General features: G+C 43.1%; 2 protein-coding genes across 3 annotated transcripts in view; one reads left to right on the top strand and one right to left on the bottom strand.

Moving 5' to 3' along the window:
* Nucleotides 1-17671, top strand: part of bmp2k (BMP2 inducible kinase) — a 44096-nt gene extending 26425 nt beyond the window's left edge. Inside the window, exons 7-16 of the mRNA XM_031870509.1 lie at nucleotides 1200-1332; nucleotides 2206-2309; nucleotides 2400-2479; nucleotides 2745-2893; nucleotides 3414-3634; nucleotides 4320-4523; nucleotides 6353-6627; nucleotides 6855-7015; nucleotides 7208-7327; nucleotides 14466-17671. Coding sequence (XP_031726369.1) covers nucleotides 1200-1332; nucleotides 2206-2309; nucleotides 2400-2479; nucleotides 2745-2893; nucleotides 3414-3634; nucleotides 4320-4523; nucleotides 6353-6627; nucleotides 6855-7015; nucleotides 7208-7327; nucleotides 14466-15955 — 2937 coding nt within the window. The 3' untranslated portion in view covers nucleotides 15956-17671. The remainder of the gene's footprint in view (nucleotides 1-1199; nucleotides 1333-2205; nucleotides 2310-2399; nucleotides 2480-2744; nucleotides 2894-3413; nucleotides 3635-4319; nucleotides 4524-6352; nucleotides 6628-6854; nucleotides 7016-7207; nucleotides 7328-14465) is intronic.
* paqr3a (progestin and adipoQ receptor family member IIIa) lies at nucleotides 17023-25252 on the bottom strand. 2 transcript variants are annotated; one of them, XM_031870511.1, is made up of 8 exons: nucleotides 25105-25252; nucleotides 24151-24382; nucleotides 23575-23737; nucleotides 22887-23042; nucleotides 20750-20947; nucleotides 20322-20412; nucleotides 19907-20099; nucleotides 17023-19302 (listed from the first exon to the last, which is right to left on the bottom strand). In XM_031870511.1, exons 1-7 carry the CDS (start codon nucleotides 25163-25165, stop codon nucleotides 19915-19917), a joined length of 1086 nt encoding a protein of 361 aa, XP_031726371.1. In that variant the 5' UTR covers nucleotides 25166-25252; the 3' UTR covers nucleotides 17023-19302; nucleotides 19907-19914. The 2 variants fall into 2 exon arrangements, with proteins under 2 accessions (XP_031726371.1, XP_031726370.1); XM_031870510.1 differs by having other exon boundaries at nucleotides 17024-19302; nucleotides 19919-20099.
* Nucleotides 25253-27252: the final 2000 nt, after the last annotated feature.

The following is a 27252-nucleotide window of genomic DNA, read 5'->3' as shown; positions in this document are numbered from 1 at the left end:
ATAATCCATGCATTCTGGGAGTCTGTCAGAGGGATACGCTGTCTGACTCAGATTAGGAGTTTAGTATCAGACTGGATTAGCTGTCCGTCTGCAGATGGAGAAACAACAACCATCCCCTGAACACTGCGGCTAATTCCAAAGTCTCTTTCATCTCTAAACTGCATCATCAACGACAAGATGCCGGAGCCAAATATAGCCAGACTAAATATATGATTTGGGAGCAGAGCACTTTAGCGTGTGGATTTGTTTGGACAGCCATATTGCCAGGGTAGCAGACTCTGGGTCTGTTCTTCAGCCACCGACATGAGGAACATTACTTCTGTGATCAGCAGTCCTGTAGCTCAGTGGGGGAGGAAGACAACAACAGGGTTAGGGCTTCACTCCCCCACTGGGAGGGACTGCACTTTACATGTTTAAAGGGATAGTTTGGACTGTTAAGAAGTGTGTGTGTGTGTGTGTGTGAGGTGGTACTTCATAGTCAGAGTACAGGAGCACCAGTAACAGAGTAAAGTCATGTTCTGCTGTGGACGTATTTTAGACAAAGTGAACGCTATATTTCTTATGTTTTCTTTACCTTGCTGTCAGTCAGACCTTTATGATGGGAAGCTGAAGCTGTGATCTATATTCTCTCTTTAAAGACTCCAGACTCCATTCACTAAACAGTCATTTTAACTCACAGAGCACATGAGCTGCTGCTCTGCCTCTGCCTCCGTCGCTTAGTTTGTGTTATCGTGTGACGTTGATGAATCCAAACTAACCCTTAAAACACCAAGTTTAAAACTCTACAAGTTGTGTGTAGTTTTTCTGTTTCTGTGTAAATCCTTTCAGCTGTTGGATGGGCAGAGTAACTAAACCCAATAATAATAATTCCCAAAACACTGAGCTGAGCACGATAAACCAGTATTATATATTTAAAAAATAAAATATTGATATTGTGTTGATATAAGTATAAATGATAAGGGAGTAGGGACGTGAAGAGACACTTTCTTAACCATAACTGTGTGTGTGTATGTTGTTTTTGTGAATTCTTTGAAGTTTGACTTTTTTTCTCTTCAGAATAGAAATGATTTTTAATGCTGAGAGAAATAGTGTAAATAAACAAAGTGTAGGTGGAGTAGAGTACGCTTGGTATCCGGTTGGTACTGACATTAAATGAGCGTTCAGGTGTTCTTAAAGACTGTTCCTCTGTTCCTCCACAGGCACTGGGATGCTTGTTGTACAAGCTGTGTTTCTTCGCACTTCCGTTCGGGGAGAGTCAAGTGGCCATATGTGACGGAACCTTTATCGTTCCAGATAACTCCAAGTTCTCCTTCAAGCTGCACTGTTTAATCAGTAAGTCTGAGACCTCACGCGGATCCATGACGTCTGAATGTTTAGTCTAATACCTCAGAATCACTTCATATCACTACTTACTGAAACACTTTTATTTCTCCTGTTTTAAACCGTGTTTGGGAGTTATACACAATTCTCTAGAAGTACTAATACACACTTCTCTAGAAGTGTGTATTAGTACTTTTATTTTGTTCGGTTCTGAAGGAGAGCTGTAGAAAAGGCTAAAAGACTTTCTCCTCTTGATGGAGTTTGACTCTCGAGTCATGTATTTGTACAAACGCATTTTAGATTTGGATTAATTTAAAACATGTAACAAATGATTAGAAAACAGAATAAGAATAAGTAATGAAATAAACAGTTAATGTACTAAATAAATAAATGTCTAAAAAACAGAAGGCAGAAGTAAACACTTGTATGTTCCTGCCTCTCTCGAGCTCTTTAGAACTTAACTTCTGTCACATATACACATAAATAATCAAAAACATACAAACAACACATACATATATAAACACATGAAACATAGTTCATGTTTTTAATTTTATATAATTGTCATTAGCTAGATTGTAATTCTCTCCCATAATCTGTTTTTTGTTGTTCTGTGTTTATTAAACGACTCTTAACGAGTGTTAACGAGTTCCTCTGTCTGTGTTCACCCACAGACCAACACGTCTAGTGTTCTTTACACAACTTCAGCCTGTTTGAACCGGTTACTCCAGCCTCACTTCCCTAAATGCATCCTGGCAGCCTGCAGCTTCCCCTTTTTATGTGTGATTATCTGACCAACAGCTCCGCCCAGTGGCCAAAGAGAGGAGATGCACCTCAGCCACAGTAAACCAGCCAGTGACTAAAATGACCCCTCTTGTCTTGTTCCAGGATATATGCTCGAACCGGAGCTGGAGAAGAGACCCGACATTTACCAAGTGTCCTACTTTGCCTTCATATTAGCTGGAAAAGACTGTCCAGTGCCAAATCTCTTTGTAAGTCACCAGAATGAAGCGATCAGCGTGGGTTCAGCTTTTGCAGTCATTTGCATATCGACATAATTCATAATAATTCTTGTTTTCCAGAACTCTCCCATCCCTACGTCGCTTCCAGAGCCTCTGACTGCGAGTGAGGTCGCTGCTCGGAAAAGCATAACGAAAGCCAGGTCATGATTGTTTTTATTATATTATATTCAAACTGTCACTGGTACTGATAGATACAATAGAATAATAAAATAGATAATTAATGTGCTAATGTGTTAATGTTTAAAGAATCATTTGTATCTTTTTCAGTTTAATGAAAATGATCAAGATAAATAAATGACATTAGACATTTGGATGTTACTCACTACAAACCCTGCTGTACATGCAGCACATGTGGAGGCTCACGATGTATTAGCATAACACCAACGTGCGGCTCCTTCTCTGCAGGATAACGGACGACGTCGGCCCGACAGAAACCTCCATCGCTCCCAGACAGAGGCCCAAAGCAGCCAACAGTAACGTGCTGCCACTCGCCAACACCGTCACCCCCGTCAAGATGAGCGTGCCTTCAGCACCCGTCAGCAACGGCCAGAAAGGTTCGTTTAACATGAACGATGTTGGTATTTAATATCTACAGAAGTGTCTATTATCTTAAGGGTATGTTTTTATCTCTATATCAAAGAATTGAGAAGAAAATAGACCATCAAATTGAACAATTTCACATAAGTTCCAAAAAGAAGTTCTTGGTAAATTTAGTCCCGGGACTACTTTTCAAGGAATTAAAAGTTTCCTTCAGCCGACTGTTGTTCTAGAGACGTGGAGCTGCTGCTGGTCGCAGGGTAAACACTCTGCAGCCTGTTTTCATCTAAAAAAACATGGTGGAAAAGGAAAATCCTTGGTTTTGTGTCACTACGACGACGTTTACTGCTGCATAGTATTTACTGATGCTCGCTGGATGTAATGACTGAACCGCAGAGGAGTCTGTCTCCACATTAAGGCATTTATTGAGTTCTCTGATTGTTTGTCTTTTAGAATGTAACCGCCTTGAAACGATCAGAAAATATGCTTTTTGTCATCACCGCCTCGTGTCCCTCTCTCCTCTGCCCGTCCACTCAGCTCCCACCCCCGGCTCTGAGCCTCCATCCATGCAGCCGCAGCCCGGCAGTCAGCAGCACCGAGTCCTGCAGCAGCTACAGCCTGGTGACCTGCGTCTCCAGCAGCTACAACAGCAGCAACAGCAGCAGCAGCAGCAGCAGCAACAACATCACCACCAACACCAACAACAACAAGCACTGCAGCAACATCATGCAAACGCGCAGCAACTTCAATACCTCCAGGTACTTTCAACACACTGACGTCAGCGTCTTTGCTTATTAGCAAGTATGAAAACTAAATCATTGATATCAATACAAGTATTAATATCAATGGGATTATTAACATATATTAATAGATAACGGGGCTCCACCCGGGGATCATGGACCAACAACTGAACTGTAGATAAAGTCTCAACATTGGTGTTCACTCAAAATATCATTATTTAAAATAATATTCCACATTCAGAGTGAACAGTGAAGGTTTGAATCCGAGCACTGGACATTACGTTCAGCTATTATTACAACACATATGCACAAAATAATCACAGAAACTGATCCTTAAAATATATATAATATTTATTTACTTAACAAGATGAATTAAAACCAATAATATAAATCTGTTATGTAACTTTAAGCGTACTATTCAAAAGTATCGGCTTGCCTCCTGTTGCTGCCCCTTATGGCCAGGCTGTCGTTTTGACTAAAATAAAATAGACATTTAAACAGTGATTTTTTTCAGTGAACTGTTTGTGACAGTCACGTCTGAAAAGCTCTGATTGTGCGCGCCAAGTTACAAAGATTCAGAGGAGCACGAACAAGCGGCGCGACCACTTGGCGGAGCCCTCGAGCTCGACACGTGGGCCGTGATTTAGAGGGGGCATTGGGATTGGGCCTGAATGTGTTTAATCACCGTTACTACCTTCCTCAGTACCAACAGGCTGTGCAGCAGTCCCTCCAGCTTCAGCAGCAGCAGCAGCAGCAGCAGCAGCAGCAGCAGCAGCATCAAGCTCTCCTCCAGCAGCAGCATCAGCACGCTTATCTCCAGCAGCAGCAGCAGCTGATGATGCAGCCGTTGTACCAGCAGCAGGTCGCCCAGGCTCAAGCTCAGGCCCAGGCTCAGTACGCAGCCATGGTGAGTTCTGTCAGATGTCTGATCCATCAAATCAAAGTTACTTTTGTTTGTGTTTAAAGCACACTCGAAGGATGCTTCCAACTCTAAAAGAATCATGACGGAATTTCAGAGCAGAGGATTTCAGTCCAAAACGGCAATAAATAGTTTGAGCAAATGACAGCGAAACACATGGAGACACAGCGTGAAGTAACACGGAGCTGAGTATTTCATTTAATGTCAGAACAGCCCTAAAAATTGCTCTCTCTCTCTCTCTCTCTCTCTGTTCCAAACACTGGCAGTCGAGTCACTTCTCAGTCTGTGCCAAGCAGCATTGGAAGCAGACGCTCAAAAACAACTTCCTACTGACTCCGTCCAAATATTCAGAGAACTCGTATTTACGCAGATACTGAATCAAACACACAAACACAGGTCCTCCAAACGCGCTCTGCTAGGGCGGCGCAATTTTTAGTCCGTTTCCCACCATCTGTTTTATTTCAGAGGCAATCTGGTCAGAGCGAAGCATCCGTGAGGGGATCGAACAGAGGGTGAAAGCGAGCAGCTTCCCTCCGCGTTGCATCCTGACATATGAAGCGGTTCACGTGCAGGGGAAGAGAGCGCCGCTCAGCAAAAGTACTCTTCTTATTCCCAAGATACCTGCGCAGTGTTCAAAAGCAGCGTTTCCTCCGCGATCTCAGACCGGTCCTCGTTGTGAAGAGGGAGCTTTGCTAAGTGGCTGCAAATATGTAACACGCTGTGTTGACAACAAGATCAACTTTAATTTGTGCAGCACTTTAAAAAGCGCAGCGGTGCAGAAGTGCTTTACACTTATGGTTTGTTAAGAAAACATGGAGGAAAAAAAGGAGGTGGAGGATGGAGCAGCAATTCAGAAACAAGATTTAAAGAACGTTGGTACACACGTGAACCATATTAAAAAGCTTCTTTGAGTTGTAGGAGTTAGTTCAAATGGGTTATTGTCACTTCAGATATTTGAGGATAAAGATTTCTTTAACATGTGTTCTCGTCTAAAGACGTCTAATCTGTGGAGAGCAAAAGAGGCGAAACGCTTTGGTTTTAACACAATGTGGGAACAAAGCGTCTATCGGCTGCCGATGATTTAGCTTTTTATCGCTTTAAAATGAGCTCGTTAACTGGCTACTCGAGGAAACAATCCGGTCGTCAGTCTCGTATCTCAAGAGGCCAATCGGACTGTAAACAACCAGCAGCGCCCCAGAAATGTTGCTCCGTGTCCCCTGAGCCTTGTCGACGTCAGACTGAGCCGATGGCTTCAGAGAGAATTTGGAAGAAGTCAGATCCATCAGGAGGAAAAATGTTTATCTGGTGGAGAAAGTGGAACATTTAGCAGCTTAATAGTGATACTTTCTGAGGAGCTGGTGGAGACCAAAGCAAAGCTCAAAGGAGTGAATATCGGAGACGATGGAGAGATTGACTAAATAAAATCAAGTCTCGCTCTGCTTTATGATGATGCGACTAGCTGATAATGTTAATGCTTTTTATTTGTCGGCTTGTTTGGGAGATTTTCTGCCCTAAAGAAAAAGTCAAGAAATCAACGTACACGTATGGTTAAAATAAACAGAATGAATGTTTGCTATGCAGCTTTAAAGAACGTTCAGCCAGTGTTTGAGGAGATCCTGAGTTCACTTGCTCACACTGTTTGACTCTCACTCCTCCACCCCTCCCTCTCCACCGTGTCCCCAGCTTTTACCGATCTCCAGAACTGGTTTTTCTAACAACATTCCATCATCTCGTTGCCGTCATTGTGCACCATGAAATCAAAAGGTCCGTCCCTCATTCCCTTCCCCCCTCTTCTCCCTCTCTTCCTTCCCTAACAGCTGCACCAGTACCAACAGGCTTTTATCCAGCAGCAGCAGCAGCAGCAGCAGCAGCATCATCATCAACACCCTCAGCAACATCATCAACAGCAGCACCATCATCATCAACAGCATCATCAACAGCAGTATCATCCCGCTCAGCAGCCTCTCCCCTACATGTCCTCCCCTCTTGAGTTCCAGATCCCACTGAGTTCCTACAACGCCACCACTCCCAGAGCTGGAGCTGGGCAGATGGGCGGACCGTCGCCTGTGGATCCCTCATACAGTAACCCCAGGTGAAGTCCCCTGAACTCAGCATATAGTGGGACATGTACGTCTCACTATATGTGGAAGAACATTTTGCTTTTATTTGACAGAGGTCAGTATAGAAACACGCAGCAAAGGCCCCAAAGCTGCAATTGAACAGTTTTTAGTTACCAACAGCCTCACTGCTCCGTCATCATTGTAACGGTAACGTGTGAAGCATCTGTAACCGGTCGTCTCTGCTCTCCTGTCTCCACAGGAGGAACTCTCTGCTCTCGTCCGGTGGCGTCACGCCGCCCTCTCAGAGCGCGCTCAGTTACCCCCCCGACATGTCTCGCTGGAACCCTTTCGTAGAGGACAACTTCTCCAAGCTGACCGAGGAGGAGCTGATCGACCGGGAGTTTGACATGCTGAGAGCAAGCAAGTGACCCCGGCTGTTATTTAGATCTCGAACAAAGATTCTTACAAATTCAGTGACATTTTTGCTCATTTTCTTAAAGACAGACAGAGATTTTGTGTCTCATGATTGTTCATTTTGCTTTAACTTTCTGAAGCCAAAAGCAGTTGATGGTCGTGTTCTTGCTCTCAACCCTCTGTACCTCCTCCACACAGAGAAACCCGTGGAGAGAACAGCCAGCATGGAACCGGACCAACCGCAGCCGGCTGCCTCCGCCGCCAGACCCCCGCTACCGGAGGACCTGTTCGGCTCCGTCCCCTTTGTGTCTAGCACAGGCAAGTCTTAGAGGAGTCTCTGCAGAGAGGACCCAACACTGTGGAGACACCTGCCCCCCCTCACCCCCTCCTGTCCAGCTCTTGGAGCCTTAAAAACCAATGATAAGTCAGATATTTGTTGTTTTCCCCAACGATGAGTCGGATCAGTTCTCCTGCTGTCAGTATGAAACAGGAGACGGTGAGTTAGAGGCTCCTCTGACACTACGCTGGTGGTAACTGCACTGCAATCATCTCTTGCCTTCTAAAACTAAGGCTGTGTGGTCATCATTCCTAACGAACCTTTTATGCAAGTCAGCTGGTCAGAAGTGTTTTGAGCAAGGCACTACCTCAGCCAGGGTTGGGGGTTACATTCCCTGTCTGGATCTAATGGCTTGAACAAGGTACTAACACATAGGATACACATAATAATGCTAATACTAGCACATATGCGTAAGATTATTTTTTTTCTTTTCAGTGCGTAGAAATCTTGCAGCGCGCTGCTTAACGTTGCTGTAGCTCCATCGGCACGAGAAGAGACGCATGGCTGGTGCTCATGAGGGCTGACTGATGTTAGACGTACTCGGTTACGTTCATTATTGGGTACGTCCGTCTCTTTGGAACCCTGAGAGGTTTATAACTTAAGAACAGGTGGAAAAAAAAGGTTTTCTTTCTCGGTTCCTTCAATGTTTTTATCTTTCAATCAGGAAAGATCATTTTTTCATCTGCTAAAACAAGTGTTTGTTGTTGTAATACTAATGCTGACCACGAGAGGCTGAAGTGAACTACTCATATTCAAAATAATAAAGGCCACATTAGTGCCAATATGAAATACATTTCTAGCCAAAAAGACCAAACTTTCTCACACGCATGATATGAACCTTGTGTTTAGAGTTCATGGAGGAGTTACAACTCACCCGGAGGAAACGTGAACGCTTTTCATCACCATTTGAACTTCAGCCTCTTGTGGCCAACATGAGTATTACGACAACAAACTAAACGATCGTGATTTCTTCACCACTTCTTGAGTCATAAACACGATTTCATCAGACGTAGAAAATGAATCGCCAGATATCTTTACTGCTTGTTGAACACATTTAACACACAGGCCATCTAATCTAAGAACCATGGATTTGATCAAGTTTCATAAATCATAAGGAAACTGTATTTGACATCAGAACATACTGGAGCTCCGTGTGAATACTGATAAAGTCCAGCTGCACTTCTTTTAATGAAGTTCTTTATTAGTTCTTAACTCTTTTGTTTTACTCGCGTCTTAAAGATGTCGAGCAGTTTGATTCTTTGCTTTGTTTTTCGCTTTCATTCCAGAAGAAAATGTTTATTATCGGCTGCAGCTGCAGGAAGCTGATTTATTCTGCTCCTCTTAAAGTAGACGTGACGTTGTTGAACCTGTTGCAGACGCTCTAGTTGTACAAACTGGTCTGTCATTTTATTAATATTGAGTGAAGGATCATAAGGAAGAGACGGGCGTGTGTTAAACACGTCCCTCTCTTTTAATGCTCGTTCAGTAGATTTAAAGTCTTATTCATTCTGTAAACCTCACTTTTAAATACTAATTCAGCCCAAACATCACTCAGCTCTGGTACTAATAAACTCCAATGTTGGGGTGTTAAAAAAGGACACTTGAACTTGTCAAAGTTGCGGCTCTTTGCCGTTCGTTTACATTAAAACATCTTCGACCCTCTTCGCCCATTAAAACTGCAGCGACTCCTCACAGAGAGATAAACGTGTTTTTGTTTCTAGTCGTCGGGACGAAGCCTCGAATGTTGTGGTGCAGCCGGAGCTCTTTGCTTTGGAGGCCGACGTTAACGCTTAACGTTAACTCTTAACGTTAACTCTTAATACCACCGGATCCGTCTGACCAGACGCAGGCGTAATAACCATGTGTCTGCGTTCATCGTGTCGGCGGCAGCAATAAGCTTCTGTGCCTCTGTGCTCTTCCTGCTCCTTCAATGTGAATCGGTTTAGAAATCACTGTTTGTAACTCGGACTATATTTCATGATAAACGCTAAAACACGTCGAGATTTCCTTTTGTTTTTCTACCGTAAATTCATCCCAATGATGCAATATAACCCCCGAGCACTTGAATGTAGGTGTGGGATATGTGATCGTCTTCTACTCGTTACTTCATGAATATCAACGGAGTTCAAATTGGAAAAACCAAAATAAATAACAACCAAACCGATTGAAGGGACTCTACAGGCCGGAATGAGAGAATTCACATTTTTGATCGGCCTTTTATCGTCCTGTGTTCCGCCCGTCGCTCTGTGTCAGCTGTTGGGTTCTTTAGGTCGCAGGTGATTCTTTACGATACGTTTTGTGCAAACACACCGCCGGCAACGAGCAGAAATCAGCTGTTTTACTTCATTAGTTACTCATTTCTGCTTTGGTCTTTAAAATACTAAAGAATTCTTCACAATGTGAGATTTCAAACTCCTCCGGACAAAAGTTGACAATTTTGAGAGAAAGGTGGTGAAACATCTGGATGTAAAATGATGATTTTTGACCAAAGATGCAGCGTGTCAAGTGTCTTTACTGCTACCAACCAATCGGAACGCGACACACACTGGCTGATGCGTCATTAAAGTGCCAAAGGTTTTCCAGCACCACGGCCGTACATGTTTTCTAAGAACACTCAAAATAAAACTACGGCCGAAGGTTTTGTTTTTGGTTTTGTTTTGCTGCAATTTTGAACCCGAGAGCCGGAGGACTTTCCTCTAATGAGAACCACCTCACAGAGAACCTGTGAGGTGTCTGCAGACAGAAGTTCTGTTGCTGGTGGTGTGACTGCACCTTTTTAATTCAACTCCTCTTTTACTGCATATATTAAGGGTTTCTTTTCTTTTGAGTGGACGTCGTTTGGTTCCATCTCTAACAAAGTGCCTTCAAGAGGCCGTTTTACTCACCTGACCGACGACGCTGACAGTTTATTTCTTTGTTTCTTTTGTCTCTGATGACATTTATCTGAAGAATTCAAATGTTCAGAGGGACAAAGCAGCCGCTCTGTTTTCCTCAGTTACCAAAGTTTGGACTTTAAATCCATCTGTTAGTAAATGAAGGTATTCCGGCCGATGTTTGCGACTGATGTTTGACGTTGTATCTTCTGTCAGCTCAGATAAACAGACTGCAGCGTCAGTCAGCGTACGTCCTCTTAAAGGGTTTGTTTTTGTCACTGACCGACTCAGATTGTGAATATAAGTGTCTGACAACAACCCCACAGAGAAACTAAACCTTTATCTTTACCGTTACATTAATCCGGTCTGTCTGTTCGCTCTGAGAAGTCTCTGAGATCTGACCTCACATCCACAATCTCAAAACCATCTCAACATTCAGCCACGACATGAGCAATCTTTTTATACACTAAGCGACGCTTTCTGTCCTCCAACACAAGAAACTGGCAACACCGACCCTCCTCTCGCCAACTCTCACTCACGTTTCCACCGTTTGTCTTCAGGCAGCAAGTCACACGACTCAACAACAGACGGAGAGGTTTTATCTCTCTGTTGGGTTCTTTATAATGTCGTCAGACACTTCTAACAATCTCGGCAGCAAAAACAAGCACCGAGCGATTACATCCCAGCGTACATCACACTCCCTCAATACCGGACCATTTAAAAAGCTCCATCAGTCCCTCAGACACACAGACGTGGAGCAATGGTCCGAGGTTCATCTTTAACGTGACTTTAAATGAATCAACAACTGACACAACGTTGTGCTCTGAACCGTGTTTCCTCCGTTCTGTTGAGCACATTCAGGAGTGTAAATAGCCGTGCTGAGAGGAATGCTATCCTTCAAGATGGTGAACGTTTGTGTTATTGTTTAAATGCGTACGATGCTAAAGGGCTGCATGTCTGTGGAAGTGACTCCCGTCAGTCCCGATCATGAGCAACATGTTGCATAGAGCTCGTGTGTTTAGCTGAAGGTAAGTCATGTTTCACATCACTGCCTGCTTTCATCGGGACGTTGCTTCTGTTCACTTTTATTTTCTAATTTTCATTTCCTTAGTTTGTATTTGTCATAAGACGGCCATACTCAGAAACATCTTGTTCATGTGTACTGGTGGATGTATCTCTAGTGGGGATGAGGGACGACCAGAGCCATTAACTGCACTTTAATGTTCTTTTTTTATCATTTTTAATCCCCGCATTTTATGGGATGAACAAGCGAACAGACGTTGAACATGTTGTTTTATATATTTTTCTTTTTTACATCTGCAAGTTGTCTGTGCTTTTATCCTCTCTGTCTCCGGGGGCTTGGTTCCCCTTCGTCAGCTTTACATCCTGCTAGAACCTCCCGAGATCACTACGTTCTTTATTTGAATGCATCCTTGTTAGAAGTGTTTGGGAGAAGAGAGAGAGCCACACCTCTTCAGTTTATACTTCTCCTCTCAGCTATAGATCGATAAGTTGTCTTCTACATATCTTTGTTTCTGCAGCAGACTATGTAAAGAAAAGAAAGGTCCTGTATCATACTGTGAGTGTGAATGTATTTCTTTATAGAATGTAACTGATAAATAAAAAAAAACATTCAAAATCCCCTTTGAATCCTTTTATTTATTTTAAGTAGGTCTTCAGGTTTAGAGTCTCTCCACCACTACACCGTGTGCAAGATGTTCCTGTTTACATGGCTGTCTTTGTTTGAGCTCTGTCGTCCAATCAGAACTATCGATCAGGAGGAAGGCGACGCTTACAACCGTTTACGTGCATCCGTTTGACTTTGACTTTCTCCCAATCTGTTTAAAACGAGTCCAGTTCCAGGTTTCAAGACTTTGTGTTGACGGACTAAATCTCCTCTAACTGTACTCGTCACTCTGTCTTCTGCCTGTAGTGAGATTACACTTACTGCTGTCTCATCGTTTAATAACATGATCCTGAGAGAAGGCTCGTTCGCCATGTCTGCTTAAAATCTCAAATCTTTACTGCCAAAGAAAAATAAATTATTGGGCCTTAGAATATATTTCCAAAAAGGATTGAAGCAAATTCCTCCATTTGCATAATAATAATAATAATAATAATAATATGGTTAACAAACTGCTGATTGTTCTGATGCTCTGCAGAGTGAAATGGAGACTGATCATGAGTTAATCTTTGATATTTTAATTCATCTGATCCTGTGTTTCAAACCTAAACAGACAAAATGATTCAGTCTGTAAAAGTCTAGAACAACAAACCGTCTCAACGCTTTACACAAACAGCAACTTTATTACAATGACGTCACACCGGGTCATTATGTTTAATGGAGTGTTTGATAAACACGAATCCTCCTCCTGTGTCGAAGTGAGAACTAATCGACCTCAATTCAAAACGTTACTTCGGGATTCTCCTGTGTGAGTGACACCAGAGGTTATTCTGTCACTTCCAGCAGTAAACATGAAAGTGAATTCCAGCCACAGTGTCGCTGAGTAATGATGATTTTCCAAATCATATCTTTAAAATGTTTATAATAAATGAAATGAGCTCCCAGAGACGTCAACGTTTCATCTTCAAATAAGGTTTTAACATCTTCACATGTTTAATTGTACAATTTTATGGTAATTTCACACAAAAGAGAGAAACTGACAAAAGGGATGTTGATGATTCTTAACTAATTCCAGCTCGTTTTTTTTTAATATGAAGTATTTAGAGAAGTTGTGTAATCGCTTCTTTGGGCTCGGAGTCGGTCGGTGAACGTTCTGCAGCGTCATCAAATCGATCCGGGCTCAGTGCGGGTTTGTCGCGCGAGAGAAGAGACTCTGAGCTGCTGCTGTCGGACAAGAGAGCAGTCACGTGTTCACCGCTGATCTCTGTCTGCAGCGTAATCCTCAAACTAATCTGTGTCGTCCGACGTCTTCTCGTGAAGACGCGTCTGAAGTGAACGTGATGACAAGTTCTGATCTGGGAGCAGTGGGAGTGGAGCGAACAGATGCGGAGACTTTCCTGCGTTAATATGTTTTGTCATTACTTTGTATTGTCTTTTATTGCCGCCTTGTTTCATTTTATCAACAACAAAGGCTTTTTTTTTGGCCCACTGTCATCCCGTGCTGCCAGTTTGGACGGCTGAAGATGAGGAGAGGTTTCCATCCTCGTGTGCACAGCGGGGGGTCCTGTCTCGGCTTTCTAATATAGAGCTTCCACTAATAGGGAACAATGAGTTGGCTCATTGTGTCTGAGCACCATTTATCTTCAATATAATTGGAGACTATCCACGCGCTAATTAGGCTAATCTCTAACTTGTCATTATGCAAATCTCTTGGAAATAAATTTACACGAGGCACTTTTGTTCCAGCAAATGCCAACTTATGCGTAAGAATTTATAGAAATATGCAGAAAGATTAGTAATTGCAGGACAAAGCTTTATTTATTAAAGTCTAAAGGACGTGACTGGCAGCTTGAATCTTTTCACTAAGAGATTTAAATCTGAAAGCAATTTAGTGAGTCTTGAAAAAGCTCCGCGTCTCATTTCTTCCTCCTGTAAGCTGCTCTGATCACCAGAGGGTCAGAGCAGCTTTTAGACCATATTGAGTTTCAGGGATTTCTCCTTCGCTGCTCCTTCTGCTTCAATATTGGACAAACTGTTGGGATTTGTACTTGTCCTGATTTCTGTAATGCAACAGAGCCGCTCTTAGGAAAGGAAAACTTGTACCATTGGTTTGTGGACTACGGTTAAAGATTGGAATTCGGCCTTTTGGCCGTCGCCGTCTTAGTTTTTTGCAACCAGTGAACAGGAAGTGACCATATCTGGACTGAGGAGGAGTGATGTAGAGACCTGTCAATCACAGTAAGCCCCACCCTAAAGCATCCCCTGCTTTATGGTCTGTGTGACTCTAAATGGACCATAATGTACTAAATGAACATCATGCTGTATTGAAGAAGACTTGAAACTCGAGATTGAGACCATAAACTCATGTTTACAATGTTTAGATGAGACAATGTCTCATCTACAATGAGAAGTAGAGTCATTTTCTCATAGACTTCTATACAACCAGAGGAGTCGCCCCCTGGTGGACACTAGAGAGAATGCAGCTTTAAGACACTTTTTAGCCTCGGAGGTTGCCATCTGGTCTGGAATGAAGACTCTTTCACAAAATATCTGGAAGGGTTAAAACTTGCACATTGAGGAGACTGTCGCATCTTTAACTCTTGCATTTGTGTCTTGTTTCAGGTACCGATGAGATGAAGACAGAGCCGACCAATGAGGAAGTCAGCGTTCCTGCTCTCGTCTCAACCACTGCAGAGAGTCTCGAGCCGGTGGAGCAGGTGCCGGCGGCGGCAGCCAAGGAGCACAAACCAGGCAGGAAGAGCAACTGCAGACCCGGCGAAGAGTCCGACAGTGACTTTGAGTCCGACCCTCCTTCGCCAAAGAGCAGCGAGGACGAAGAGGCGGAGGAGGATGAAGCGCTGAACAGTGAGCGCGGTGAAGATACCGAGCCGGAGAATATAGGACAGAGGCCTCTGCTGATGGACTCTGAGGAGGAGGACGATGACGACAAGCACAGCTCGGACTCGGACTACGACCCCAGCAGGGTCAAGAACCGCTCGAGGAAAGCTCCGGCTGCTAAAGCTGCTCCGGCCGCCGCTAGAGGGAGTCCTCAGGAGGATTCTGCCATGACTCTGATCACCCCTCCGGAGTCGCCCAGCGGAGTGAGAGCCGCTCTAGCTGAGGACTCTGTGGATGTCTTTGGCGCCGTTCCCTTCCTCGGTGGAACCTCGCCCGTCGGGCCTTCAGTAAGCTCGGACATCTTCGCCAAAGCACCTTTCAGGCAAGTCAGCCACGAGCAGCGAGCCGCGGACGACTTTGACGTTTTTACCAAAGCGCCATTCAATCGGAACCTCTCCAAGTCGGGCAAGAGCGGCAGCGATGTTCCCATGGGCCAAACGCCGCCCGTGTCCCCCGACGGCATCGACGTTTTTGGCTTCTCCCCCTTCCAGCCGGGCCCAGACGAGCCGCCTCCCGCCACCTCTAGAAGCGCGGAAGACATCTTCCAGCCGTCCTTCGAGGAGTCGGCCAGCCCTCAGCAACAGAGGCTGAAGCAGCGCAGCCTCCAGAGGCTGTCGTCGCGCCAGAGGAAAACCAAGCAGGAGGCCACGGCCGGCAGCAGCAACGGCAAACGCCACCACGGCACGCCGACCAGCGGGCGCAAGACCGGCAAGCCGACTTACCGCACACCGGAGCGAGTACGCAGACACAAGAAGGTCGGCCGGAGAGACTCGCAGAGCAGCAACGAGTTCCTCAGCACCTCGGACTCGAAGGAGAACATCAGCGTTGATATAACCATGGCTGAAGGGAAAGACGAAGGAGCTTCTCTGCCGGTGGACGAGGCCCTTTTAGACCCGTTCGGAGCCAAGCCATTCCAACCTCCGGACGGCAGCCGGCACGGCCAGTATCAAGGACTCACCGAAAGCAAAAGCGACTCGGGCACGGCCAACGGCAACTCCTGGTCGGGCTCCCTTCGCGGTGCTCTCGGAGACGGCAGCATGGATGATTTCGGGGCGGTGCCCTTCACAGAAAGGGTCATCCACAGCGGACCTGAGCCGGAGCAGCCGCCGGAGCAGCCGCCGGAGCAGCCGCCGAAGCAGCCGCCGAAGCAGCTGCCAGAGCAGCCGCTGGACCTCGACCCGTTCGGAGCTGCACCTTTTCCCACCAAGCAGTGACTTGTCCTTGCAGTCTTCCCTCTCTCTGCCAGTTGCGGTTAAATAACCTCTTCGTTTTTTTTGGTTTTTGGGGGCTTGGGAACACCTTCAACCAATCGACAAAACTTAACCCCGACGCTTCTTCTCTTTGAATAACAAAAACCTAAATCCTGTGGAGTGTGAGTGACGTTTCCACGTGTCTTTCAGCTGTACCTGTGTGCTGAGAAAGCCTTTTTATGCTGCATCTTAACGCTTGAAAAGACGTTTGAACCGGATCGGAAATCGCTGCAAAAAGCTCTTTATGGCTTTCCTTCTGATCTACCAATATGTCTGTTTCTTTTTTAAGCACCACGAAGCCTTACCTGAGCTGGGCTCCACCTTTGCTGCACAGAACCTCGAAAACCACGACACGGTTGGCCCACGTCGGCCTTTTCATGTCGGGGGGAATCGTTCGGGGGTTGTCCTTAACCACTGTTTTTTTTTAATCCTTTGTCTATGCATATTTTCACGGTAGTCTTTGAAGCAGCCAAACGTGGCTGTGATTTACACTTTCAATTCTACAAGGGATCGAATTTTATTGTACTTCCTTAAAAAGTTGGGTGAGGTTTAAATTTAGGCTCCTAACTGTTTTCTTTTATTTCCTAGCAGTAAACTTGTTAATTCTTTATTTTATTAAGTTATAAAACTCAACACATTCTGTTAGAAATAACACAAAGCCACATTGAGATCGCTCGTCTTCGACCCTTTTCAAAAACTCACACGCTTTACCGCAATGTTAGCGCTCCTAACAGTAAATATAACATTAATTAATTTATGCTGAAGAATAAATGGGACCTGTGCGATCAGTTAAATGGAAAAGACCAAAACCAACAATGTGTTAGTCCGTCGCTTAAGACTTCCTGTCTGTGGCTCTCAGCTCCACGCCCATTGGTTCCTACAGTCAAGAGGCTGTGGCTTAGCTTAGCATTAAGATAGGGGTAAACGGCTAACCCAGGAAGTTACTGCGCCCGGCCAAGAAAAAGGTGTCGGTAGGCGGAGTTTGTTACCGTCAGTTTCCTGTCTTTATGTTAAGCTTAGCTAACCTGGTGCTTCATATTATTAAGGATAGATGAGGGTGAGGTATCGATAGTTTTATCTCACTTTCAACAAACACGTGAACACGTCACAACTATTCCTTTGAAAACATGTCGAAAATATAAAGTTTCTTTTAAAATAGGTTCAGGAAGTAATTTCCTATAACAGCTGGTCACTGTAGTTTTTATCAGATGTGACTCTTAACTTGATGAACTAGTGCATTTGTCGGGGACTGTTTTCAGCGGCGGATTAATCTACATTTGGTCCAAATACACTAGCAAGCAAAGTAAGATATCAGTCCTCAGTTACTCAGGATCCGTTCGTTATTGGTTTTGGTCTTTTCGTGTTATTTGTTAACAATAACGCTGCAGGATGCGATTTGGCGTATTTATAAAAGGGAACTAAAATCAAAGACCGGCGGAGTGATCTGTGAAGCGTAATCAGGCGTTTGTATTCATGAACTAGTTTCTGTGTGTTCTCCACATCGACGGCCTTAAGCTCTGCATCTACCTTCACTGTTTGAGTTAAACCTGCAGGTTGTTTTCACCAGTGGAACCATGCGATGCTACTTTACATCTTTTGTTGTTCATTTTATTTCCACACATCTGATATTGTATTTCTCTGCTCTACTGCTGTTTGATGCAATAAAAAACAAAACAAAGATTCATCTCAGAGGTTTGAAAACAAAGCAGTTTCACACACATGGTTTATTTATTATTATTTAGAGTCACGTTCAGCACCGATTGCTCAGGTATGAAAAGTCAAGATACAAAAATTCCAGCTGCTACAAAACCTCTTCAGACACACGGCCGACGTCTCAGAGCTCAGACGTCAGGTCCACAAAGAATAACTTAAATACACAACAGTAACAACATCTGTCTCGGTCTAAAACTTTAAATATGACAAACAAAAGAAATGACTTTCATTCCAGAACATTCAACTATTGTTTTGTGTACACAAACTAACATTTGAGAGAATTTAGACGTTTCAGTGACGATGACTTCTGTCCATCGTGAACGTGTTGCATTTTGGAATGAAGTCATTCAAAGAGAAAATTAAAAAAAGCGGTTGACTTGAACATTGCACATCACCCTAAAATGAGCCGGAGACACAGTACAGAGAGTATCGAGCCTGAACAATGAGAATCTGACAGTTTAGTTAAACTCTGTTCACACGGGAACAAAAAGCAGTTTAAAGGTGAGAATGAACAGGAGGTAACAGAGCTGCACGAGGACACAAATGTCCCAATTCAAACTAACAAGTCGACAGTGATTACAGTAACGTTGCCCACATGGAGTAAATCGATCGATTTTTTGAGAACACAAAGTGCTAAAAAGAACAATGTTTAACAATTTTTTAAATACTTTTAATGCATGTAGGCAACTGACTGTACGACATCTGTCAAACATTTTCCATTGCACATATATATATATATATATATATGAGTTAACATGATTCATATTGAAGACGTCAGTATTTGTTTAAATATCTACAAACTGACCACACAACATTTTAATAAGCCTCAACTTTCTCTCGTCAGAGCTGGAAAATAAAAGAATAAAATAAATCAGTTTAATAAACTGACTTAAAACACTTCTCAAAGAAAACCTTCCAACAGTGAAACAATATAATGTCAGTTTGCACACAGACAGAGCAGCATTACACATTACGTTCTGGTGGTACTTGTATGTACTTGTATGTACTTGTTAAACAATGTACAGAAACAATAATACTGCTCACGCAAAAAAGCACAAAATGAAGCTTAATGAAGAGAACGTTTAATATCTCTTTGGTTTTTATATCTAAACATGAATTAATAACCACTGGTTCGTTTGTTGCTTGTTCTCATTAAGAACCTCAAAGTTCAAACACTGACAACTTGTTAAAGTTTGGAAATGAAAGAAATTTGGGTCGATTGCTCGTCAAATTTCAACACTTTAAAACAGATTTTATTTACTTGCACCCAGCGGTGACATTAAAGCATTGAATTTAATTTTACTTGATTATTTAAAAACAAGGGATTATTTGAAATATCGGGCATTCTTGGAGCAAAACATAACATAATTTAACAAGTGCTACATAATGTTTAATTAACAGGCACTTAGAGAACGCTACGCAGCTAAACTAACCATTTGTTTTTTGTGTAGATTGTGTAGTTGAACTGCAGCATTTGTGTTTGTTGGCGACGAGCTGGTAAAAACACACTCCACACGCGTCACAGGTTCGATTCCCTGTTTGCAGCCCGGCTGTTCCTTCACAGGTCAGGTGGACCGAATGTGTCGTCATTCACCAACCTGAAGAAGACGAAGAAGACGAAGGTTTACACAATGAGAGAAGAAGATGAGCAGCATCAGGGCTCTCTGACGCACCTCAAATGTGTCAAATGTCAGAATACATATTTTGATCACTTGTTCTTTGATCAGATGGTTCCTGAATTAAATCTACATTTGATCGATTATATTATTAAAATAAAAAGTTCTATCAGCTTAATGTCAGTTAAGATTTTACTCAAAGTTCTCTCATTTAAATCTGCACTAACGAGGAAATACTTTTCCCGACGAACTATACTATGTCATGACAAAAGTCATAGTCTCTCTCTCTCTCTCTCTCTCTCTCTGAAAAAGACTTAAGAGTCATAGTATAGTTTGACTTGATGTCATGAAAAAGTCAAATATAGTATGTTGAAAAAAAAAAAAGCATAATAAGATCAAAGTACAGTACGACTAAAAACAACAAAAGAGTGAAATTATATTATGAAGTAAAAAGTCATAGTATCTCGCTAAAAATGATGAAAAATATTGTGGAATCGCGTCATAAAGAAGTCTTAGTATATAGTATGCCATAAAAACTTGTTTACAAATCTCGTCACTATAAAGTCAGTTTTATGGTACTACGCACGGCGCTGCTTACGACAGAGTCGGGGATCCTCGGCGTGCAGAGCGGCGTCCTATTGGTGGGGGGGGGGCGTCGGGGCAGGGCCGGCTGTGTCGGTACGCCATGATGAAGCACGACGACTGGTGCCACCAGTACAACATCAGCACCAGCAGCAGGTGCCACACCTGGTGACTGGAGCCCAGGTAGTTCAGCTGACCTGCAGCGACACCACAGAGGAAGAAACGAGACGTCTGACCCACAGTACCGTCTAAACCGTTCTTTAACATTTGTCCATTCAACTTTTATATACTTGAATCTAATAACTTGAGCTGAAGTGTGACGTATTCCATTTTAAAGACACTCAGATGAGTCACACACACACACACACACACACACACACACACACACCGACATGTTGCTCTGAACAAAGTGGTCTCACCTGGGAAGTAGCGCTCAGGAACTTTAGAAACGTAGAAGATGAGAGCTAATACAGCGATGAAGTACATCCCCAGAACCCGAGGAATAAAAGCCTGAAGGGAGGAAATAAAATTTTTTTTAAAAAAAGGATTTGTGGAATAAACTGAACAGCAGCTACATAACAAAACACAAATGAATCCTGCTAAATGATTTGTTAGTATAAATAACATTCTTTATTATAATTAGAGTCTAAATATTAGAGACCAAAGAAAACGTAAGAATAGCAATTAAACAACTGCATTAATATTGTCAAAAGAAAAACATAATTTTAATCTCCACAGAGAAACTAATCTTCCGTATTTGTTCCTCTAAAGCAAACACAGGTTCACACGGCTCAGCATCACAGTACACCTCCGTAACAGAATGAATACTGCGGTTGTGGAGACTCACCTGGACGAGCTCCGAGGAGAAGCCTCCGGTGATGCAGATCCAGTGGAAGGTGGGGATGAGGCCGTAGCCGGCCACCAGGCAGAAGATGAGCGAGCGCAGCTGCTTCCACTGCTTGCTGAGGTAGTGGGGGTGGATCTGAGCGAAGAACACGGCCAGGATCATGGCCAGCACCGTCACCAGGTACACCTGCCGCCAGTACTGCAGGACGGGAAGCTCAACAGGTTACATCTCATGTGCGGTCAAGAATCTGCAGGTTTTTGTACTTTTGCATCTTGAGTTCAGATTCTTTTGTTCAGCGCTGATTTCATATCTTTGGGCTTTCAGATAACAAAATAATAATATAAATACTTCACCATGGGCTCTTGAAACGTGCAATTCTTTATTATTGTCTGATCTGTAATTGATTGAAAATAAGACTTAATTGTTTGTTGAAGCTATTAAAATGAACTCAGGTTCTCTGATCGCTACGGTTCCATGTGTGGGACGAAGTATGTACGCATGTGTTAAGAGAATAACTCAACAGGTCTCCTGGTTTTGAATAATACTTCCTTGCTGTGACTTAAACTTCTATTAGGAACTGTGTGCACAGTCTGGACCGCCTCGTCTCCGTCCCCTTCTGTCCGTTTGTGTGGATGTAGGCCTCCGTCCAGTCACACGTCCTCGTGTGACGAGTCCTCGCTGAATTTCACAGTGAATAAATTTGCACCAGGAACAAGGCCCCGCTCGGCTGCAGCCAAAAAGAAATAGATTCTTCTTCAGCTCTTCTAACGAGACACCGTGTTCACGTCTCCAAATCTGCATTTTATAAAACACTCAAGAGTCTGACTGGCTCAGTATATAAATATATAATAAAACATTTTTTTCTGTCGGGGGCTTGGCTTGCTGCAGGAGTGGAGCCACCCAGAAGCGGAGCCCCAGTCTTGGCAAGAACGCACAGTTTGGGGGGGAGGTGGGGGGGTGCACTTCGCCGAGACAGCTCACAGACTTGCGAGCGTCATATGGTGGGGAACAGGAGTGACGGACCGCTCCGTGAACGCAGCCATCTGGTTTGGGCTGGAGCAGATTTCAGCTGCGTTCTGGGGGCAAAATAACCCGGCGCTTCCAACATGCGTGGGGAAAGCGAACAGTGAGGAGCGCAGCCAAAAGAAACGCATGAGAGAGAAGTGGAAAAAGAGAAGCAAACCGGGAGTGGAAATAAAATAACACGGTGGTGGGCGGCTGTCATCAGAGGCTGTGGTGTCGTGTTGCTTATTCACCAGAACAATGAGTCAATCAGCAGAATCACAGAGCTTCACTTCAGCTACATTTCAATTACAGCTTCTCGTGGCGGTTAGACGTTAAAGCAGTGGAGCTCCACACACACGAGCATATTTACATTATCTACAATCTGCAGTGTCAGATAAAACTAAATTATTCTCAAAGAGGGATGAGCATCAGATCACAGTACTTGTGTACTTCTGTGTTGCAGCATCAAGCATCACAAACCGTTGTGTACAGTCCAGTGTTTCTCATACGTGACAGCAGCAGAGGGTTTGATCCACTGAGGAAGTCCACCAAGTGTCTGAAAGCTTAAGAAACTAAATAAGTGGCATCGACAGTGTATGAGGGACTAAGAACGTCAGTATCTTCTCCCTGCATAGATAGCACGCTACTTAAAGCCAACTTGAGAAACCAGCAAGAGAACGCTAAAAATAACAGCCCAGTGTTACCAACTCTTAGAAAGAAGCTAGAAGCTCCAAAAGTCCCTGAATCCAGTGAAACGGTCTGCAAGTCGTCAACAATGACAGAACTCCCTCTTAAGCCCCTCCCCCAAACATTATCATAATGAACGTAAACAACAAAGTGGTGAAATAAAAGTTTAGAAGACAAGAATGTGAAATCTAAATCAGCCGTCAGATTAGATTCCATCAAATGAATTTTAATATTTACTGTTTTCTCATTTTAATACACTTTGCAGTTACTATTTATGTCAGAAGTATAAAGATTTTAGCTCCTTTTATTCTTATTTTCATGCTTCATTTGAGTGTAGTAACTGATTATTGTGTAGAGTATTCTGTAGTATATCTATAGTGTGAATCTCTTCTTGTACTTCCACATCTATCCTTCCTCTGGGGGGTGAGACAGCTGGTGAACTCACGTTGTTGCAGTAGAAGGTGTAGAAGACTCCGGGGACGTAGCAGCCCAGGATGCCGACGGAAACCCCGGCGTAGTCCAGCGCCATCCAGCGGCGGCTGGTCTTCTCCGAGCGGTGGCAGCAGAACAGGTGATAACCCACCGAGCACAGCATGCACAGCTGGAGACGGGCACACGCGGCGAGGGGGGAGTCGCCAAAGGACGTGAGATAACAAGTAGCAAAATATTAGGATTCATTATTCTGCCTCTCTTATTCATCTTTTAATTGGACTTGAAGACTCTGGTTGTGAAGCCTCGTCCAGCCAACTGCTGGACTGATTACGTTGTTTTCATTTGTTGAGAAAAAAACGGCCAATATTTGTGCTGATGTCCTTCTGTAAGCGCTCAGATTACGGTAACACCAAGCGATCGTCACACCGACAGGTTCCAGGATATTTGGCTGATTTAAATCAGCACATTGCTCAACATGAGGAGAACACCTTGTTGTTAACACAACACTAAAACAAGCCCTGCCGAGGTAAACTTGGTGAAACAGACCTGAAGTATATTTAGCAATTCATCTTTATCTATTTGTATTAATTGAGCATAAAATAAAACATTATGGACGCCAGCTTTAATCTCTAACTGTAACGTGACGTCCTAACCAGACGTTTCCTCCGACTGTCACGGCTGAAGTAAACGTGTTCCTGTACCTGGAAGCAGAAGAGTCCGATGGAGTAGATGACGTAGTCCTCTTTGGAGGCGCCGATGGCCGGCAGCACGAAGGCCATGTTGTACACGCCGACGAAGAAGAAGAGCAGGAAGCCCAACAGATGGCTCCAGATATTCACCGACTCATTGGACAGGACGAAGAGGCTGCACGGAGGAACGGTATGAAATGAACACATATTCTCAGTCTTTCACTACAGACTGAGATCAGTGAGCTCAACCTCACAGCTTATAATATTTAAATTCAAACACCTTCATGCTGTATGAACACGCAAAAAGCTTATAACATGCTGAACGTCAGTCCGTTGGCTCCGACAAGCTTCTGGATTAAAATGAATTTAGTTTTAAGTAACTGCTGCAACTGATACGGCGTCTCTCCGTCACTGGTTTTCCTGCATTTCAATACAAGAAATCATCCACCTCTTCCGTTGTTGAAATGTTTGATTACATAACCTTTCTGTTTGTCTGTTTCGGTGTAAGTCTGATTTGCATGAAGCACGTACATGCAACACACCTCTGGAGTTACGCTGCACACCTTTGAGGATGTATAACGTTCTCACCTTTTGATGCACAGTCTGGAGGGCAGGTAGGCTCTGTATCCGTCTGTGATGTAGGGGTTCTCCCTCAGGAACACCGGGATCTGTTCGTAGGTGTACAGTCTGATACCGCGGGGCACCAGCACGGGCCAGTACTGATACCCCCCCACCTCTATGTAGTGGGCCGTCTGGGCGCTCTTTTGGGGCTTCTGAGGCATGGCTGGGCCGTGGGAGTCTGCTTTAGTCTGACATGAAGCTGAGAATAAAAAGACACATGAGATCCAACTACAGCTGCACCTTACATTACAAGTCTTATTATACAAAACAGCAAGATTGAGTTATTTAAATGCATAATTGTTGTTTTCAGTATGATCATATTAGGGTTTTTTTCATGTACATTTTTATATTTCTTTCACACGGAAGTGAAAATAATTTAGTAAAAACAACAAATAAAAATAAGATAAGAAACTGTCTCACTGGTCTTTCTGTTATTGTTGTTATTGTCTTGTTTTTGCTGCTTTCGTCTGTCAAAGCACTTTGTGAACTCTGTTTTTAAAGGTGCTATATCAATAAAGTTGTTATTATTATTATTATTGTAACCGTTCGTCTCTAATTGGATAGAGGAAAAACTAATAACACCAAACTCCGTTCAGTAACATGGACATTTTGTTTTGGCCTTACGTGCTAGCAAACGTTCACAACCGCCAGAACAAGTCTCAAAAGTTGGGATTTTTGTTGACATAACGGGCTTTTTTAGTAAATGACTATGAGCCGACTATACCTACAGAACCCAACTGAACTACACACAACTTAACTTAAACCGTAAGTGGTAAACAATACTGTCGTTAACCAAGTCGATCTTAAAATAACAGAATTGGTATAGCAGTTAGGTTAGCTAGCGGCTAATTACAGCTCCAAGCTAACATGCTAACACGTCGCTTTTGATAAGACCAACAAAATAATAAACAACAAACTCACCTTTCAATTTGGTGTACGTGCAGTTTGTACCATTTTGTGGTTTGTAGTACGTACTATGCATTTGTATAAATATGCTAACGTTAATTTCAAAGACAACGCAGTGTAAATTACATCAACTTTCGGCTACATCTTCCAAATCACCAGCGACGTCATCAACAAAGGACCCCTCAGCGTTGCCCACCGACTGCCTGACTAAAAACAAACAACAGACAGCAGACTCCGCTGATGAAGACCATGTGATGCAGTTGAAAGCGCTGGAAAAAGCTAGTGTGTGGACTCTGAGTAAACGTTTCTTAGATTGAGAGTGAACTTTTATTATTCTGCACTTTGTACATGAATATTTGAGCTACAAAAATGACACAATAAGCAATAAGCTTCAGCAAAAATAAAAATAAACAATATTTATACCTTTATACTTTCGTTTTTTAGTGCAAAAATACAATATTCACTCACACTTCATTCTAAAATGAGTTTCAAGTTTCCTTTATTTCTGTCTTGATTAGCAAAATATTTTTGATATCATCACACGTGTGAAATAAATATTAAAATGTACATGTTTAGCATGAAAAACCCCCTAATATGACCATGTTATCATACTGAAAACAACGATGTAAACTTAATGGATTGAAACTGTCTTTTCTATTAATGTCCACGTAGTCTCCTCTATTAATAATGATAAGCCAGTTAATAATAATTTAATATGATTTAGCTGTACAAGATTTGCCTGCTTCCATGTGTGTCAGACAATGATAATAATGATAATACTTTGAATGTTTCAGTAGGTCTGTTCCTCCTTTCCTTGATATTATAATTACTCACAACGTTTTCTGTCTGTAGCTTGAATAAGTTTGACCGGCTGAATAAAGGCGTAAGAAGCCCTAACACAATAACTCCATTATTGTTATTTAAAATTACATTTATTTTCTCCACTAATGCTTTTTGCCATGTTCCTTTAACTTGCCAGTTTGTTGTTTTTAAATCTTTAATAATAAAATAGTAGCATTATCACTATTTGTGACCTATGACCTTTTTTCAGATTACCTTTTTTTCAATAACAGAGTACGACCGCAAAGAGCCGCAAAGCAACTACAATGTGTCACAAAACAACTACGAAAAGACACAGAATGAACACAGAGAGGCACAAAACCACAGAAAGTAACTACAACAAACAACTACAACAAACAACAATAACAAACAGGGCTAAACAACTATAAAGTCAGTGTGTCTTTCTCCTATGTAGGAGAGGTGTTGGGGCCTTTTGACCCACAATCCACCCATGCCTTCCTTATGTTACGTAATATGACGTGTGTGACACAAAATACAAATGTTGCTCAAAACACCTGTTTTTCCTCCGACTCCTCCAGTTGCAAATAGAAGTCAGATTGTATAGAAGTCTATGAGAAAATGACTCTACTTCTCTCTTGATTTATTACCTCAGTAAACATGAGTTTATGGTCTCAATCTCTAGTTTCAAGTGTTGGTAACTTCTCTTCATTGTTTGCGTAAAAAAACAACATGGCAACGGCTGTAATCCAAGATGGCTACAGCAAAATCACCAAACTCAAGGCTTCAAAACATCAGTCCACAAACCAATGAGTGACGTCACGAAGACTACGTCCACTTCTTATACACAGCATGTGCTTGTAAAACATAAAATCCTGCATCAACATTTTTCAAATGGGTATTTTTCTAGAAAGCCTGTAAGTATAAATCTAGTGAACAATTCAACCTTCAAGTTGCTCTTTAAACGTAGGCGGCTGAGAGCAGCTCCCGTCTCCTGGCTGTCATCCCGCTGCACCGAGCGGCTGTGTTACATCCTCCTGTCGCTAACTGTCATCCAGAATCCTCATCAGAGAAGCTCGCTCTCTCTCTCTCGCTCTCTCTCTCTCTCTCTCTCTCTCAGGTGTGAGAGTTGCTGGAGGATTCCCTCAGGAGGGAAGTCACACTCAGTCGTCCCTCTGCTGTTTACACCCCGCTTTAATTGCCTCCCTCTCAACTGGAAGTGTGTTCTTCATTATCACTTCTAATACACCTCTCAGCACATCCACTCTGGCAAAGTGTCAGCTGCCAAGTTAAGATAGTAACTCGTGCATGCAAGGGCAAACAACAAGAATATCCTGCTGCTGCAGTCGCTGCTCAGTTATTAAT

Source organism: Anarrhichthys ocellatus, unplaced genomic scaffold (assembly GCF_004355925.1).
Source record: "Anarrhichthys ocellatus isolate YVR2014 unplaced genomic scaffold, GSC_Weel_1.0 scaffold53, whole genome shotgun sequence".
Taxonomy (NCBI): domain Eukaryota; kingdom Metazoa; phylum Chordata; class Actinopteri; order Perciformes; family Anarhichadidae; genus Anarrhichthys; species Anarrhichthys ocellatus.
This window is presented reverse-complemented; position numbering and strand designations above follow the sequence as displayed.

Excerpts from the sequence above, each read along its gene's own strand:
- paqr3a (XM_031870510.1), bottom strand. The coding sequence starts at position 25,165 with ATGCATAGTACGTACTACAAACCACAAAATGGTACAAACTGCACGTAC. Across the intron at positions 20,948-22,886 it reads ACACCTTCTACTGCAACAAC|TACTGGCGGCAGGTGTACCT; the intron begins GTGAGTTCACCA and ends CCCGTCCTGCAG. Across the intron at positions 20,100-20,321 it reads TCCTGAGCGCTACTTCCCAG|GTCAGCTGAACTACCTGGGC; the intron begins GTGAGACCACTT and ends GTGTCGCTGCAG.